The sequence below is a fragment of the Coregonus lavaretus genome, assembly GCF_964263955.1.
Source record: "Coregonus lavaretus genome assembly, chromosome: 23".
In the NCBI taxonomy this organism is placed as follows: Eukaryota; Metazoa; Chordata; class Actinopteri; order Salmoniformes; family Salmonidae; genus Coregonus; species Coregonus lavaretus.
In genome coordinates, this window is record NC_140010.1 from 36,358,029 (window position 1) to 36,377,433 (window position 19,405).

General features: G+C 42.6%; 1 protein-coding gene across 1 annotated transcript; it reads right to left on the reverse strand.

Annotated features, from left to right (window-relative positions):
• Nucleotides 1-120: 120 nt before the first annotated feature.
• Nucleotides 121-17,963, reverse strand: LOC311099135 (UDP-N-acetylglucosamine transporter-like). The gene is made up of 8 exons (XM_084139795.1): nt 17,846-17,963; nt 9,801-10,077; nt 9,472-9,626; nt 9,200-9,322; nt 8,717-8,891; nt 6,064-6,182; nt 3,381-3,514; nt 121-3,007 (listed from the first exon to the last, which is right to left on the reverse strand). Exons 1-8 carry the CDS (start codon nt 17,846-17,848, stop codon nt 2,914-2,916), a joined length of 1,080 nt encoding a protein of 359 aa, XP_083995921.1. The 5' UTR covers nt 17,849-17,963; the 3' UTR covers nt 121-2,913.
• Between the last annotated feature and the right edge of the window lie 1,442 nt (nt 17,964-19,405).

The window sequence follows — 19,405 nt, forward strand, 5'->3', positions numbered from 1 at the left end:
CCTCAGTGCCAATTATGGACATAATGGCCTTTAACATACAACACTTTAAGAACACATTGTTAAGATATTTAATTATAAGAGGCAAAACATATTATATGAATCTTCTGTTAGTTTAAGATCAACTCACATCAATCAGATTGTATTAAGAGCACCTACTTGGCATAAAGTTCTAAAAAGAAATGGGCTAATTGTAGTCTTATTGAAATACGCCATTGTCTATCCACTCACTTTGAAACATAGAAAGGTTAAAGGTGTGGGTTTTCTGGTGTGAGTTGAGTATCTACCTGCACACACATGAATGTCCAATTCTAAATCCAACCTGCTAGCCCCTACCCATATTGCTTATCTATACAATCCTTTCAGATCTACACAAAGTGCCTTCGGTTAGGGGCTAGGGGTTGATTTGGGATTGGGCCATAGCACCACAGTACACTATTATGGCAATAGTCTGGGCTAGCGGGTTCATCCAGAGGAGCCCCTGCCATATGACACAATGTCACATGATTCATGCTCCATCTGTGCTGCTCACCAGTTTCAGTCGTCACCTTCCCATCTGTCTGTCCATTTCTCTCCCTCTCATCACTCCATCATTTTCTCTCTGCATGCCTACAATCCCTCATCTCCACTTCAAGACTATGCAAACACAGAGGGACTGTTGACCGAGAGATATAGAAGGAAACATGATCAGGAAAGACAGGTTGGAGGTAATATTCACAATGATGGCTTTTGTGTTCATATATTATATGAACACAGTTTATGAACTTTTGAATTGGTACCAAACATATTCGGTGATCTGTTGCTATAGAGACTGGTTTGGTTTGTCTAAACTCGGCTCCATAGGAACCAGGATCGCCTTCATTAGAGCACACCGCAGCAAAATGTTTTTCCAACACAAAACGCATTTCTTATTGGACAAGTTCGGGTAGTCCGTCCCTGTTTCCGCCCATTTTGTTCCGTTTGGTGCCTCATGAATATGACCCAGTTGTTGAGAAACATCAAATAATTTATGAACTCTTGCTCATCAATCAGTCCTGCTTTGGGATTTCATACCTAGATGAAATAACATACACAATACTAGCTCTTTCAATACAAAATATCTGTTTAGACCCTTATTTCTCATTTGATCACTTAATTTATTCATTTTATCTTGCATGACAGGCCAGTTTTGCATAAAAACATCAGCAATTGGATGTGTAATTCTTTGGATCTGAATGGCCGGACAATGAGCGGCAAGTTCAAAGCATTCCTTCCTTTAATCTTTTTCCTCCCTGTCCCCAATAAAAGGACATCCTGCATCTCTACAGTCATTGGTCTCAACCACTCCCCTCTGCAGTAAATGTGCTACAGCCCGACGCTCCCACTAGGTGGAGCTGTCACTCAAAAACAAATGAGGGGCGTTAACCTGTGAGGCATTCCATTCATTTAAATATATTCATTCTACAAATTCCTGTTCCCCTACTCCCCAAAATCATGATAAAATATACAAAAATTGAATATTTAAAAAACAGTAACTTTGGCAGTGAATTCTTGGATTCATCCATGAATTCTCGTTGTTCCCTGTAAAGTCATTTTTCCGATGATTCCATGCTTTGTTGAGTTTGGCTCTATCAGCCCTGAGGTGAAAGGTGAGAGGTCACATGTGAGCAGAACCCTTCATATGCCCTGCATAGGCATCATAGTAGCTTCAGCTCCATGACATGGGGGGGGGGGGGGGTGACGTGCATACAAGTGTGAACTGTGGAGAAGTCACCTTCATGAGCCTGTTCGATCAAGAACTTGATGGCGTCACTGTGGGAGAGTGTGGTTGCATTATTACCCCCATGCATGTAAAGCGCTTTGAATTTCAATAAGGAGCTTTATAAATGCTAAATCATCATTATCAAATGTTGACCTCCATCTTGACTACTAGTACCAGTATTGGACAGTTAAAACCTTGTCTGTGTTGTTTGTCTCAGTCTTCAGGCGATTCCTATCTGTTGTTGTGTACATTAAACATTTTAGGACTCCTGCCGCCTACATTCCTTTTCCAGGAGTTGTGCTCCTCCTTGACTACACGGACCTTCTCACTAGTGCGGAGCGATTATTGTTTTTTGAGGTCGCTTCGGTTCAATTATTTAAAAAGAATCAAGATATTTTACATTAAATGCACTATGCATTAAATCAAATCTAATTTTATTGGTCACATACAGATATTTAGCAGATATATTACGTGGGTTGAATGCTGTAACACAGAATGTTACAATTAATAAAAGTCCCATGATGGTAGTGACTGCCCATTACTGCTTATCACTTATTAACTATCAGTTATTCACATTACTTTAATAAAATATTTCAGTTGTTGTGTATATTACATTTGTTTTATTTGATGACATTATTTCATTCAAAGTCATCATCTCATCTCTATAGAACTGCTGCTTAAGCGCGCTGACAAAATCACTATTTTAATAGTTCTTCAAAGTAAATAAGGCATACTTTTATGACTGCGGAATACCAATATCTCACGACGCAGCTGCTCTCTTATGTATGCACTCTTGATTGCGCATTCCTCTGTCTCTTCCTAGCAGGCAAAAAAAAAACAGACCAGACAAGTAGCCGCGCAATGAATTATGGTCTTTGTAGATAATTATCACGTTTTCTATGCTAAACTATGTAGAACATTGGCCTGTTGGAAACTTCAACTCCCTACTACATCGCACAGTTCTTGCATGATCTGATTTATCTCTAGAGAAACTGCAGTGAAATGGAATTCAAATAATTGATCTAAGGTCAGTCAATTAGTTGTTTTAAAATGGAAAAATAACCGACATTTTGGTTAATTGCTCAGCACCACTTCTCAGCAACATATTCCTCCATCCATCTTGCCCTGTGTGTCTCTTCTTTGGAGTTCCAAGGCTGTGGGTGATGGATCTCCCTCTATACTTTGCTACGGTTGATGGCAGGCCTCTTGCCCTCGTAGCTGTAAAGGAAGGTGGCAGCAATGACCAGCACTGCTCCCAGGAAGAACACACTGGGAGAGAGAGAAAGAGGACGTTGTTAGAGCTGTAGGCAGAAATGTATAATCAGGGCGTTTTCACATATGAATTCAGCTCCCTGGTGCAGATGACTTGAACAACTGCTTGTACTCTGGTCCTGGATATTGGATGGGCAGGGAAGGGACCAAGATTGGTTTGGGGCAGGCTTCTCTTTTGTGTTTCACATATGCTTTATAGCACGGATCAGGGTACCAAATGCTCCAGGATCTAGATAATACAGGTCATTTATATGTGAAAACGCCCTTGATGCTTTGTATCGTTTTATATACTTATCTCTCTGTGGAGACGTGAACCTTTTGTCCAAGACCGACCTGGCCAAATTATTTATCAAAGTGTGTGTGTGTGTACCTGGTTGGGTCGAAGTCCTTCAACCAGAAGTAGGATATGAGTGTTGACAGGATGATGGAGAGTGACGTGGCAAAGCCCTTCAGGATGTTGTCTGCATACTTAATGACTGCTGCTATGACCAACCCACCCAGAGCCTGGAAACACAAAGAACACACAGAGGACATGGATTTGATGGAAGACAGAATACACACAACCAGTCACACATAAATGCACACATTTACATAGGCATTCAAGCATGAACAAACATTCACTTACTTTGCCTCTCTCTTATTTAATTTTCTTTCTCTCTCATACACAACTGTGCACACACACCTAAAGTGAATAGTCAGAATACAGTTGAAGTGGGAAGTTTACATACACCTTAGCCAAATACATTTAAACTCAGTTTTTCACAATTCCTGACATTTCATCCTAGTAAAAATTCCCTGTTTTAGCTCAGTTAGGATCACCACTTTATTTTTAGAATGTGAAATGTCAGAATAATAGTAGGGAGAATGATTTATTTCAGCTTTTATTTCTTTCATCACATTCCCAGTAGGTCAGAAGTTTACATACACTCAATTAGTATTTGGTAGCATTGCCTTTAAATTGTTTAACTTGGGTCAAACGTTTCGGGTAGCCTTCCACAAGCTTCCCACAATAAGTTGGGTGAATTTTGGTCCATTCCTCCTGACAGAGCTGGTGTAACTGAGTCAGGTTTGTAGGCCTCTTTGCTCGCACACACTTTTTCAGTTCTGCCCACACATTTTCTATAGGATTGAGGTCAGGGCTTTGTGATGGCCACTCCAATACCTTGACTTTGTTGTCCTTAAGCCATTTTGCCACAACTTTGGAAGTATGCTTGTCCATTTGGAAGACCCATTTGCGACCAAGCTTTAACTTCCTGACTGATGTCTTGAGATGTTGCTTCAATATATCCACATAATTTTCCTTCCTCATGATGCCATCTATTTTGTGAAGTGCACCAGTCCCTCCTGCAGCAAAGCACCCCCACAGCATGATGCTGCCACCCCCATGCTTCACGGTTGGGATGGTGTTCTTCGGCTTGCAAGCATCCCCCTTTTTCCTCCAAACATAATGATGGTCATTATGGCCAAACAGTTCTATTTTTGTTTCATCAGACCAGAGGACATTTCTCCAAAAAGGACGATCTTTGTCCCCATGTGAAGTTGAAAACCGTAGTCTGTCTTTTTTATGGCGGTTTTGGAGCAGTGGCTTCTTCTTTGCTGAGCGGCCTTTCAGGTTATGTCGATATAGGACTCGTTTTACTGTGGATATAGATACTTTTGTACCTGTTTCCTCCAGCATCTTCACAAGGTCCTTTGCTGTTGTTCTGGGATTGATTTGCACTTTTCGCACCAAAGTTACAGTGGGGAAAAAAAAGTATTTAGTCAGCCACCAATTGTGCAAGTTCTCCCACTTAAAAAGATGAGAGAGGCCTGTAATTATTATTATTTGCAAATTATGGTGGAAAATAAGTATTTGGTCACCTACAAACAAGCAAGATTTCTGGCTCTCACAGACCTGTAACTTCTTCTTTAAGAGGCTCCTCTGTCCTCCACTCGTTACCTGTATTAATGGCACCTGTTTGAACTTGTTATCAGTATAAAAGACACCTGTCCACAACCTCAAACAGTCACACTCCAAACTCCACTATGGCCAAGACCAAAGAGCTGTCAAAGGACACCAGAAACAAAATTGTAGACCTGCACCAGGCTGGGAAGACTGAATCTGCAATAGGTAAGCAGCTTGGTTTGAAGAAATCAACTGTGGGAGCAATTATTAGGAAATGGAAGACATACAAGACCACTGATAATCTCCCTCGATCTGGGGCTCATCGCTCTCTTGCAACTCCTTGTGGCGGGCCGGGCGCCTGCAGGCTGACCTCGTCGTCAGTTGAACAGTGTTTCCTCCGACACATTGGTGCGGCTGGCTTCCGGGTTAAGCGGGCGGGTGTTAAGAAGTGCAGTTTGGTGGGTCATGTTTCGGAGGACACATGACTCGACCTTTGCCTCCTGAGCCCGTTGGGGAGTTGCAGCGATGAGACAAGATCGAAAAAGGGGTAAAAAATAAAAGATTCAAGATGCACCTATGTTTAGTGTGGCTCTTGATGAGAGTGTGGATGTGAATGACATTCCACATCTGGCAGTTGTTGCAAGATACTGTGACTCAGAGCAGGTACGTGAGGAGCTGCTTTGTCTAAAACCCTCGCATGGTACTACTAAAGGGGAAGATGTAGCAAAAGCCTTCACAGATCATTTTGAGGAGAGAGGTGTCGATATTAAAAACTGCTACAACTGACGGTGCCCCCGCTATGGTGGGGAAACATAAAGGATTCGCAAAAGCTGCATGAAGACAAGATTGGCCACCTCGTGGTTAAATGTCACTGTATCATTCACCAGGAGAATCTATGTTCCAAGGTCAAGTCCGTGGTGCTAATGGACAGCGCCTCTGTTTAGCGAGTTTGATGGAATTCTTCCTGTTTTTCGGGCAATTAGATATTCAATAGACACAATTAGTTGTAATGCACATATGAAAATCATAACTGGCACACAGATCATTAGAAATGGTAGGATAAATTGTAAATTGTCACTCCACACAAAAAAGGTTGCCGACCCCTGGCCTATGTTATAATAAAATGTATACGCTTTTTGAAACGATAACTTAAGCATATGTACACTACCTGCAGGGCTACAACGGTCCAGGTGATTGAGTTGTAACCTTGGAACATTCCGGACTCCTTCACTCTCTCTCCGTCGTACACAAACACTCCAATTAGACCAAACACCAGGCCAAACAAACCTAGGAGAGGGAAAGAGATCAAATCAAAGTTTATTTGTTACATGCACAGGATACAGCAGGTGTAAACAGTGTAGTGAAATGCTAACTTGCAAGCTCTTCCTCAACAATGCAGTATTCAATATTTAAAAAAAAGATATAGAAAAGTGTCTTTAAAAGAGCATGGAATCAATAATACTAAGTCAGGTAAAATAAACACACACAAAAAATATATATATACACTGCTCAAAAAAATAAAGGGAACAGTTAAACAACACATCCTAGATCTGAATGAATGAAATAATCTTATTAAATACTTTTTTCTTTACATAGTTGAATGTGCTGACAACAAAATCACACAAGAATTATCAATGGAAATCAAATTTATCAACCCATGGAGGTCTGGATTTGGAGTCACCCTCAAAATTAAAGTGGAAAACCACACTACAGGCTGATCCAACTTTGATGTAATGTCCTTAAAACAAGTCAAAATGAGGCTCAGTAGTGTGTGTGGCCTCCACGTGCCTGTATGACCTCCCTACAACGCCTGGGCATGCTCCTGATGAGGTGGCGGATGGTCTCCTGAGGGATCTCCTCCCAGACCTGGACTAAAGCATCCACCAACTCCTGGACAGTCTGTGGTGCAACGTGGCGTTGGTGGATGGAGCGAGACATGATGTCCCAGATGTGCTCAATTGGATTCAGGACTGGGGAACGGGCGGGCCAGTCCATAGCATCAATGCCTTCCTCTTGCAGGAACTGCTGACACACTCCAGCCACATGAGGTGCATTAGGAGTCTTGCATTGTCTTGCATTAGGAGGAACCCAGGGCCAACCGCACCAGCATATGGTCTCACAAGGGGTCTGAGGATCTCATCTCGGTACCTAATGGCAGTCAGGCTACCTCTGGCGAGCACATGGAGGGCTGTGCGGCCCCCCAAAGAAATGCCACCCCACACCATGACTGACCCACCGCCAAACCGGTCATGCTGGAGGATGTTGCAGGCAGCAGAACGTTCTCCACGGCGTCTCCAGACTCTGTCACATCTGTCACGTGCTCAGTGTGAACCTACTTTCATCTGTGAAGAACACAGGGCGCCAGTGGCGAATTTGCCAATCTTGGTGTTCTCTGGCAAATGCCAAACGTCCTGCACGGTGTTGGGCTGTAAGCACAACCCCCACCTGTGGACGTCGGGCCCTCATACCACCCTCATGGAGTCTGTTTCTGACCGTTTGAGCAGACACATGCACATTTGTGGCCTGCTGGAGGTCATTTTGCAGGGCTCTGGCAGTGCTCCTCCTGCTCCTCCTTGCACAAAGGCGGAGGTAGCGGTCCTGCTGCTGGGTTGTTGCCCTCCTACGGCCTCCTCCACGTCTCCTGATGTACTGGCCTGTCTCCTGGTAGCGCCTCCATGCTCTGGACACTACGCTGACATACACTTGTGTGGGTTGTAGACTCCGTCTCATGCTACCACTAGAGTGAAAGCATTCAAAAGTGACCAAAACATCAGCCAGGAAGCATAGGAACTGAGAAGTGGTCTGTGGTCACCACCTGCAGAACCACTTCTTTATTGGGGGTATCTTGCTAATTGCCTATAATTTCCACCTGTTGTCTATTCCATTTGCACAACAGCATGTGAAATGTATTGTCAATCAGTGTTGCTTTCTAAGTGGACAGTTTGATTTCACAGAAGTGTGATTGACTTGGAGTTACATTGTGTTGTTTAAGTGTTCCCTTTATTTTTTTGAGCAGTGTATATACACACAAGGTCAATACCAGTACCAATATCAATGTGCAGGGATACTGGTGATACTTGAGGTAGTTACAGTATGTAGATGTAATCAGAGGGAGAAGTGACTGAGCAGCAGGATACATATGATAAATAGTAGCAGCAACGTATATGGTGATTGTGTGTGTGCATGTGTAATTGTGTGTGTGTATGTACGTGTGTGAGTGTGTGTGTGTGAGAGTGTCAATACGTGATAGAGAGAGAAAATGAGAGAGAGAGAGAGAGAGAGAGAGAGAGAGAGAGAGAGAGAGAGAGAAAGAGAGAGAAATGGGTGAGGTTTTGAGGGAGGATTCTTTAAAATAATTGTTAAGCATTCCATTGTTTGCCATGGTTTATAATTACATGCTTGTATAGTTTATGGTTTAATGAGCTAAGACCAGCATTTTGGCACCAGAACATTGCCTAAGACTTAGTGACAATATCTACTGTTAATAGCTACATGATTTAAATTACAAGGGCTATGGGATGGTGCCTCCAACCTAAAGTTGCTATACTGTTGTGTGAATACATTGGGTTTAAATGAAGTAAATTATTTCATTTTTTACATTTCTGAGGAGCTATAAAACTCACTTGATTACATGGAGACCATTAAATATAATGGTGTGTTCTTTATAGAGAAAGTGGAAAAATATTTACACATACCAAGAGCCAGAAAGACAGTGTGAAGTACAGTTTATGTAGAATTTATCAATGAAACAAACATGCATACACAAAGAGACACACTCAAGGATACACATACACACATACACAGATTCCAGTGATGCTGACCTAACTGGATGTTGCGGACCCACACACTCTGTTTGGTTTCTTTGAGGATCTTCTCAAAGTAGACTCCAGCGAAACCACTGGAGAAGCAGGCTATCAGTACGGCTATCACACCTACTAACTGGGAGCCTGCAGACAGAGGCCTCTGAGATGGCCCACCCATAGACTCTGTAGGCCACTGCAGAGACAAACACACAGTACATCAACAACATTCAGTATGTAACACCCACAAACAAGGATGTGCATGTGGAGTAAGGTTGCAAAATTCTATAAACTTTTCATGGAGATCATGTTACCACTGAATTATGCAAATGATTCTGAAAAAAATGTGAACTTTAGACTTCTACCTCCCTAATGTGGATACACAAAAGTCCATGACTAATCAGAGACAAAAACACATCCAAACAGACCTAAAACCAACCAACTTTCATAGATTTGGTATGAATGAGAAGTTATTGACTTGTGGGGTGTGTTTAGTCTTGTCACCTGTACGAGAGCGATACCAGTCATGAGGATGAGCAGGGAGAGCCACTGGTAGAACCCCAGTCTCTTCCCCAGCATGGACACTGAAAACAGTGCTGTGGTCAGGATCTTCAGCTGGTACGTCACCTGGTTGGGGACAATATCGATTTAAACTCCTGCCAGTCAAAAACTGGACATGAAATGGAGTGTGGAGTCCCTCAGGGCTCCATTCTTGGTCCACTTTTGTTCCCCTTATACATGTTGCCACATACAAGCGCACACGTCACGTCTCTCACCTGGTAGGTAGCAGCATCCAGGTTGGACAGGGCGACATAAAGCAGGTTGTTCTGGAGTGTGTAGATGCCTGATGGGATGGCCAGCTTCAACGTCTCCATGGGCTTATTAAGAATCTCTTCATTCAGCACACGATTCAACGCCCGAACACTGAAGCCTGACAGAAAGAGAAACAAAGATTTAACACTCACACACTGAATCCTAAGAACAAGATAGATAGACAAAGAGACTGTAGTAATATTTTCTTTGTTGTCATTGTTCATCCATTCACTGTGTTACAGACAGACAGAAAGCCGGGAACACGGACAGCCAGATCGATCACTATACTCACTGTGGTCGTAGAAGACGAGCAGCAGGCAGGTGAGGATCTTGAGCATCTCGGCCGAAACCACGGCTGAGGAGGCTAGGTAGCGGGGCCCCTCGCCCTGCAGCGTGCGCGAGTACCTCATAGTGAGCACCAACGAGGTGGTCTGCAGCACCAGCACACCCAGGGACACATACTTCACCCGCGACTGGGACTGGGAGGCTGGGGGCGACGACATGGAGACGTGGCAGGACACCTCCTCAGAGCCAGGGGACGAGGCCAAAGGGGACAGCCCTAGCTTAGGCTGTGTGAGACATGGACAGTGAGACAGGCTGGGTTATGCTGCGGGACAGACATACAGGACAGTGAAGAAACAGGCTGGGTTAGGCTGGAAGGCAGATATTTAACACATGCAATCCCTTGATAATTCTAAATAAAAGTTTAGAATTTTCATAGCATTTCGAAAATATTATTTGTTTACGCATTACCAAAAATCTAATTTATGATATAGTGAGTTTAAGACAGTTAGGTGGAATACTACAAAACCGTGTCGTTCATTTTGAGAAGAAGTGCTACCAACTGTTAGGTATGGTTTTGCATCAATATCCAATGAAAAATGTTGCTGAGAAGTCAAACCACCAAATACACATTCGCAGGGAACATTATGCGATTTGAGGCTGATTAACAATCACTTGTATTCCGGCCTTACACAGTTAACACATGCATTAACTGTGCAGGAATCTAACCCACAATAAACATGATGAATGCCAAAAAAGAGCTTGCTATTAGAAATAGAGGGCAGACTATACTGGCTTTTTTTTTGCTCTTTCTGCTCTCTTTCCAACTCCTTATGGAATTGTCATGCTATGTTTGGCTTGACAATGACAATGGAGTAGGCAAAAGCACAAACAGACCACATACATACTTTAAGTACCAGTATGCATGGCATGCCAACTCAAACATACATACAGGAAGTACTATAACGTTCAGTCTCATCTGGCCAAAAGCCAAAATACAAAGACAAACAGTAATTCAACTATTAACTAGTGAGAGTCTGAATTTAATCATACAAATACAATGATATTGTTCTGGGCAACTCCACGGTAACAGAATGACACTGAGACTCAGATTTTTAAAAGTATGCCAAACAAAAACCATTGATTGCAAAGTTAAACCATACAACTGTATGCACAAGGACTACTTTTATCAATTTCCAGTGATAATTTTACAAAAACACATTTACTCGAAAAAACAGTGCAGATGTAAAGTTTGGTAACAGAATGACGGTCAAATCTCCCTCAGTTTTTAATGTGACCATGTTTTCCAAAACCTTTTACATATCTACTCCAAATTAAGATTGAAAATATGTCTCACAGTATCACAGATCACAGTACAGCACATTACATTTCAGTACAGTAAAGTACAGTACTGTGCTGTCCAAACTTGTGAAACAGATGTCTTTGATTGGTTCAGATTTGGACGGACAAAATTTCAACAACTTTTCCTTTGTCAGTCGGTGCTCAGTGGGTGAGATGGCTGGTTACATTTTTAAAAGGGGTGGGCTCATGGGTAGGTGTCAGTAAGAGCCGGGAGAGGTGACATTAACTGGAGAAAGATAAGAGAGAGACAGGGAGAGAGGGGGGGATTGTCCACACATGACAGAAAGAGAAAGAAAACAGTTATATATGTTATGATACATACAGTGGAACAAAACGTGGTTTGTGATTACTATGAATTCCCATTGTAGCCAATTCAGTCATTCTGTTCCTGATTTTTTGGTCATTCTGTTACCAAATTATCAGTAAAAACACTAACTAATTTACATGTTACTTATGTGAACTTTTCATTATCATATCTTTAAGATATTTTCTCATTTCTATAGGTGAAAAGCTTCAAGTTCCTCAGCGTACACATCACTGACAATCTGAAATGGTACACCCACACAGACAGTGTGGTGAAGGCGCAACAGCGCCTCTTCAACCTCAGGAGGCTAAAGAAATGTGTCTTGGCCCCTAAGACCCTCACAAACTTTTACAGATGCAGAATTGAGAGCATCCTGTCAGGCTGTATCACTGCCTGGTATGGCAACTGCACCGCCCGCATCCGCAGGGCTCTCCAGAGGGTGATGAGGTCTGCCCAACGCATCACCGGGGGCACACTGCCTGCCCTCCAGGACACCTACAGCACCAGATGTCACAGGAAGGCCAAAAAGATCATCAAGGACATCAACCACCCGAGCCACGGCCTGTTCACCCCACTATCATCCAGAAGGCAAGGTCAGTACAGGTGCATCAAAGCTGGGACCAAGAGACTGAAAAACAGCTTCTATCTCAAGGCCATCAGACTGTTAAATAGCCATCACTAGCCGGCTACCACTCAGTTACTCAAACCTGCACCTTAGAGGCTGCTGTCCTATATACATAGAATCACTGGCCACTTTAATAATGGAACAATAGTCACTTTAATAATGTTTACATACTGCTTTACTCATCTCAAAAAAATCCACAAAAACACATGTCAAAAATGTTATGAATTGATTTGCATTTTAATGAGGGAAATAAGTATTTGACCCTCTGCAAAACATGACTTAGTACTTGGTGGCAAAACCCTTGTTGGAAATCACAGAGGTCAGACGTTTCTTGTAGTTGGCCACCAGGTTTGCACACATCTCAGGAGGGATTTTGTCCCACTCCTCTTTGCAGATCTTCTCCAAGTCATTAAGGTTTCGAGGCTGACCTTTGCTCGTCCTAATATTTACAGTGCCTTCGGAAAGTATTCACATTTTGTTACGTTACAGCCTTATTCTAAAATTGACTAAATAAAACATTTTCCTCAGCAATCGACACACAATACCCCATAATGACAAAGAGAAAACAGGTTTTTAGACATTTTAGCAAATGTTTCCATTGATCATCCTTGAGATGTTTCTACAACTTGATTGGAGTCCACCTGTGGTAAATTCAATTGATTGGACATGATTTGGAAAGGCACACACCTGTCTATATAAGGTCCCACAGTTGACAGCGCATGTCAGAGCAAAAACCAAGCCATGAGGTTGAAGGAATTGTCCGTAGAGCGCCGAGACAGGATTGTGTCGAGGCACAGATTTCTGCAGCATTGAAGGTCCCCAAGAAAACAGTGGCCTCCATCATTTTTAAATAGAAGAAGTTTGGAACCACCAACGCTCTTCCTAGAGCTGGCCGCCCTGCCAAACTGAGCAATCGGGGGAGAAGGGCTTTGATCAGGGAGGTGACCAAGAACCCGATGGTCACTCTGACAGATCTTTAGAGTTCCTCTCTGGAGATGGGAGAAACTTCCAGAAGGACAACCATCTCTGCAGCACTCCACCAATCAGGCCTTTATGGTAGAGTGACCAGACGGAAGCCAGTCCTCAGTAAAAGGCACATGACAGCCCGCTTGGAGTTGCCACAAGGCACCTAAAAAACTCTCAGATCATGAGAAACAAGATTCTCTGGTCTGATTACATTTACATTTTAGTCATTTAGCAGACGCTCTTATCCAGAGCGACTTACAGTTAGTGAATACATATTTTTTTATATATTTTTTTTTATACTGGCCCCCTGTGGGAATCGAACCCACAACCCTGGCGTTGCAAACGCCATGCTCTATCAACTGAGCTACATCCCTGCCGGCCATTCCCTCTCCTACCTGGGGGCCAACGCTGGGCCAATTGTGCGCCGCCCATGAGTCTCCCGGTCGCGGCCGGCTGCGACAGAGCCTGGATTCGAACCAGGATCTCTAGTGGCACAGTTAGCACTGCGATGCAGTGCCTTAGACCACTGCGCCACTCAGGAGTGTACTGATGAAACCAATATTGAACTCTTTGGCCTGAATGCCAAGCATCACATCTGGAGGAAACCTGGCAGCATCCCTACGGTGAAGCATGGTGGTGGCGGCATCATGCTGTGGGGATGTTTTTCATTGGCAGGGACTGGGAGACTAGTCAGGATCGACGCAAAGATGAACGGAGCAAAGTACAGAGAGAACCTTGATGAAAACCTGCTCAGGACCTCAGACTGGGGTGAAGGTTCACCTTCCAACAGGACAACGACCCTAAGCACACTGCCAAGACAAAGCAGGAGTGGCTTCGGGACAAGTCTCTGAATGTCCTAGAGTGGCCCAGCCAGAGCCCGGACTTGAACCCGATCGAACATCTCTGGAGAGACCTGAAAATAGCTGTGCAGCAACACTCTCCATCCAACCTGACAGAGCTTGAATGGGAAAAACTCCCCAAATACAGGTGTGCCAAGCTTGTAGCGTCATACCCAGGAAGACTCGAGGCTGTAATCGCTGCTAAAGGTGCTTCAACAAAGTACAGGGTCTGAATACTTATAGAAATAGATATTTCCATTTTTTATTTGTAATTAATTTGCAGAAATTTCTAAAAACCTATGTTTTGCTTTGTCATTATGGGGTATTGTGTGTAGATTGATGAGGGGGGAAAAAAAATTTAATCAATTTTAGAATAAGGCTGTAACATAACAAAATGTGGAAAAAGTCAAGGCATCTGAATACTTTCCGAAGGCACTGTATATATTTCTTAATTCCATTATTTTACTTTTAGATGTGTGTATTGTTGTGAATTGTTAGATACTACTACACTGTTGGAGCTAGGAACACAAGCATTTCGCTACACCCGCAATAACATCTGCTAAATATGTGTATGTGACCAATAAAATTGGATTTTATTTTAATTTCTGCAAAACTAAATAGGGGTATTTACTTCAACATTATTGTGTTTAATGAATTTCTAATACCTTTTAAGACTTTTTCTGCTAGATGTTTTCTAAGACCCCTTTACCATCTCTTTGACCAGAAACCAAAGGCTTAGCTTATTCCTATGGAAAATGATTGAACAGTTTATATATGCCTTAATTTATCAAAAATATAGACTCAGCTTTCATTTGAAACCAAATTTGATGTGCTCCTATGAACTTCACATGCTAGTGCTCATGGGGCTTTTTACATGAAAATGCCCTACATTATCCTACATTTTATGGATGTGTGCATACCACCCTTTTCATACAAATACAAGGTTGGGCGATATCCAGATTGACATACCTTCATACCGCCCCTGTACCATACCGAGGTATATGGTATTACAGACACAAGGGGCGTTATTTATTTCCAAATGTAATTTTATCTGTAGGAAAATACTTTTTTTTTTTTATGATTTGACCCACAAAACAAATTTAGACAACAGGGATCGCGATCCAGGAGGGGATTGATGGTCTCTGCTGTAACCAAAAAGCTTAAACGACTACCCCATCTCTGTACCCCACACATACAATTATCTGTAAGGTCCCTCAATTGAGCAGTGAATTTCAAGCACAGATTCAAGACCAGGGAGGTTTTCCAATGGTTCGCAAAGAAGGGTACCTATTGGTAGATGATTTTGGGGGGAATATCCCTTTGAGCATGGTGAAGTTATTAATTACACTTTGGATGGTGTATCAATACACCCAGTCACTACAAAGATACAGGCGCCCTTCCTAACTCAGTTGACTGAGAGGAAGTAAACTGCTCAGGGATTTCACCATGAGGCCAATGGGGATTTTAAAACAGTTACAGAGTTTATTTGTCTAGCAATGATCAACAACCAACTTGACAGAGCGTGAATCATTTTTTAAAGAATAATGGGCAATCCAGGTGCGCAAAGACTTACCCAGAAAGACTCACAGCTGTAATCGCTGCCAAGGGGATTCTAACATGTATTGATTCAGAGTTGAATACTTATCTAATCAAGATATTAGTGTTTTATTTTATTTTAATAAAAATACAAAGTTCGAATTTTTCTTCCACTTTTATATAGTATTTTATGTAGATCGTTGACAAAAAAATGACAATGAAATCTATTTTATTCCCACTTTGTAACACAACAAAATTTGGAAAAAGTCAAGGGGTGTGATTACTTTTTTATGGTATTGAAAATCATTTCAGCGGTATTTCAAATTACCCCTTTATACGGTATATAGGGTATACCGCCCAAGCCTACTGACCATGCCACCAACAGAAATCCAGATAACATCACCATGACGTGACTAGCTTATGTCTAAAATGGAAATGGCCACAGAAACATACTAGCCTCTGTCTGAAATAGAAATCCCTAAATTGACTACCATGCCTAAACTGAACTTCATGCACACACCAACCAATACCTACAAGAAAAGACCACAATGTGCTTCATTCACTAACATGCCTAAAGCATGAAACACACTGAGAACCTCACTGCCGATAGGTACTTATTAGTGGTGCGCGGGTCAGCTGTTTGTTCACCCTCACCCGCCCGCATTTACTAATAACCCATCTGCAACCGCCCGACTATATGTGATAGTGAAAATCTAACCCTAACCCGCAAATATAGAAAATGTGCTATAGGCTACAGTCAAAGACTGTAGAAAAAAATGTTGACAGGAAGTGCAGGATTTTTTTGTTGTTGCCTGATTTAGATATGTTTCTGCTTATAATTTCCGACATTTTGGTCGGCTATTTGTTAGTCAAATAGATACATGTAGCTTCTCTTCTGTCATTATATGTTGCCCTAGAAGACTAAATAACCCCTTCCTCAACAGAATAATGTAATAGATAGTTGACATCGGTAAAGGTCTCTGTCATCTTTCGCAAAGCAACGAAGTTTAGGGACTGGGGAGAAAATACAATAAAAATAAATAAAAAATTAAACGGGAAAGATTTGATGTGCAAAATGTCCAGATGACATCAAAGCTGTGAAAACGACCCAACATGTTTCTGATAAGATTTCAGAATCGCAATGCTCGTCATTGGCCAACAACTTGCCTTTGAGCCAATCAGACAGCATGAACCCCCACGAGGGGGAGCCACAGAAGTGACAACAAAAAGGAAAAGAAGAGGGCATTTTCTCCGTACATCTACAGTTAAATGTCATGAGACATTCACACTTCATATGCAATGTAGGCTATGGGATGGTAGCTAGCTAAGTGCACAGACGCAATGCACACAACACTAAATACTTCTCCCAAGTTAGCTAATCACTGTAGCTAGTATTGACATTGTTAAATCAGAATTAGTTAGTTTCCATTAAACGGCTGCCTATGTTAGCTGCCAAGTTAGTGCAGTGTCCATAGCTAGCTAGCTATGTTGTGCTAGCTAGCGAATATGCTAACGCTAGCTAGCTAAGTATTTCGCTATCGGCTGGCAGTATGGGATTATGGGCAGTGAATTAAATCGTTTATTTGTCATCTTGCTAGATAGTCATCTAGCTGTGGCCATCTGGCTAGTATCAATAAGGTCTTTCTACAAAATAGCAACATTAGCACAGCTAGCTAACATTAGTGATGGGGGGGAAAAAATCGATACAGTTAAATATCGGGATATTATTTTTGACGATATATCGGATCGACAATATCGCAATATTATTTTTGCGCTAGTTGGCTGTACCTGCACCAAAAGTCCAGTATTTGTCCTTCAAAGCTTGTTCTCCATCTTCTTTTTAAATAGGGAGCCAATTTGTTTTCAGCACTTATTTCAATTACTTATGATCAAAACACATTTTCTCATGGCTGTCTCTTGTCCCTCTGCAGCAGACATTTGGTGAGCAATATGTTTGGAACATCGAATCGCAATACATATAGTATCGGCACCTAAGTATCGTAATAATATCGTATCTTGAGATCCCTGGCAATTCCCAGCCATAGCTAACATTATAATCTAGAACATAAGCAACACACAGACTTGCATTGCCAAACAAAGCTACTGCCACCTTCTAGTTTGGAATATTTGAACAAGGCTGAGTGGCTGACAACTTCAAAATCTTGGCTGTGTAAACACAAAAGAGATCGACTGCCGACACTCCTCTGTTCAGAGGTGCTAAGTAGTGTTGGCAGGCAAATGTTTGACAATTCTACCGGTGTGTCTGAGCTATAACTTATCCCACAAAAACTCCCCAAACCTTTCCTGAGCAACTCATAACCTTAGGCTACTGTGGACCCCACCTAGGAACATCCTCTCCCGAGCTAATCCCTCAACCCCCTTCCCTTCCCTACCCTCCCCCCAATCAATAAAACAAGACAAACCATAGCAGGACGGCTGAGGAGGCAACGTGGCTGCTGGAGGTAAAATCAGCTGTGTCACCTTGGCCAGATTTGAGGAGAGGAGAGAGGCAGGCTGCCACTCCTTCCCATGTGCTAGTGCTCAGTGACTGGTGAGCCGGATGGGAGAAGGATATTGTGATGTTGCAAGAGCTAGGTCAAAATCCTGGCAGGGCACAGCCCCGGTCGTTGACTGTAAATTGTTTACGCTTGCTGACTGGGCCAGCAGTAAGCTCAAATTTACAGGCAGGCACCGTTTTTTAACTCAATAGCCCATAGTCCTAGTTTATTCAGGCTCCCCTGTCTGAGCCCACCACTACAATGTCACCAAGCAATATTGTCAGGCTTTGGGTTTCTTTTGAGTGCCTTCAAGGGACATAATTTCAAGAGCAAAATGTGATGCTCTAATGAAGATCGACTGACCGAAAGCTTAGCAACTATTAAAATAAATGTGTATCTGACTGGAAGTGTGCAGAGAATTTGATGTTTTTCCGGTTTTGCATTTTCCCAACAGCACCTTCACAAATCAGATTTGGGTTTGTGGTAGATTTTGCCTATTGAGGGCAAAAATGTTACCACTGATACACTACATGGCCAAAGGTATGAGGACCCCTGCTCGTCGAACATCTCATTCCAAAATCATGGGCATTAATATGGAGTTGGTCCCCCCTTTGCTGCTATAACAGCCTCCAGTCTTCTGGGGAGGCTTTCCACTAGATGTTGGAACATTGCTGAGGTCAGGCACTGATGTTGGGCGATTAGGCCTGGCTCGCAGTCGGTGTTCCAATTTATCCCAAAGGTGTTTGATGAGGTCAGGGCTCTGTGCAGGCCAGTCAAGTTCTTCCACACCGATCTCGACAAACCATTTCTGTATGGACCTTGCTTTGTGCACGGGGGCATTGTCATTCTGAAACAGGAAAAGTCCTTCCCAAAACTGTTGCCACAAAGTTGGAAGCACAGAATCGTCGAGAATGTCATTGTATGCTTTAGCGTTATTTCCCTTCACTGGAACTAAGGGGGCCTAGCCCGAACCATTATTCCTCCTCCACCAACCTTTACAGTTGGCACTATGCATTGGGGCAGGTAGCGTTCTCCTGGCATCCGCCAAACCCAGATTCATCCGTCGGACTGCCAGATTGTGAAGAGTGATTAATCACTCCAGAGAACACGTTTCCACTGCTCCAGAGTCCAACGGCGGCGAGTTTTACACCACTCCAGGTGTAAGGTGGCATCCTATGCCGGTGCCACGTTGAAAAAGTCACTGAGCTCTTCAGTACAGGACATTCTACTGCCAATGTTTGTCTATGGAGATTGCATGGCTGTGTGCTCAATTTTTATACCCTTGTCAGCAATGGGTGTGGCTGAAATGGCCAAATCCACTAATTTGAAGGCATGTCCACATACTTTTGGCCATGTAGTGTATATGCAAATGATATAAATGAGTGTCCAACTATTTGTAAATCATTTCAGTTAAGTCTCAGTCTCACTCTCAGTAAGCTCAGTTATGTGTAGGCTAAGTCATCTCCAGTTTAACGGCACACAACA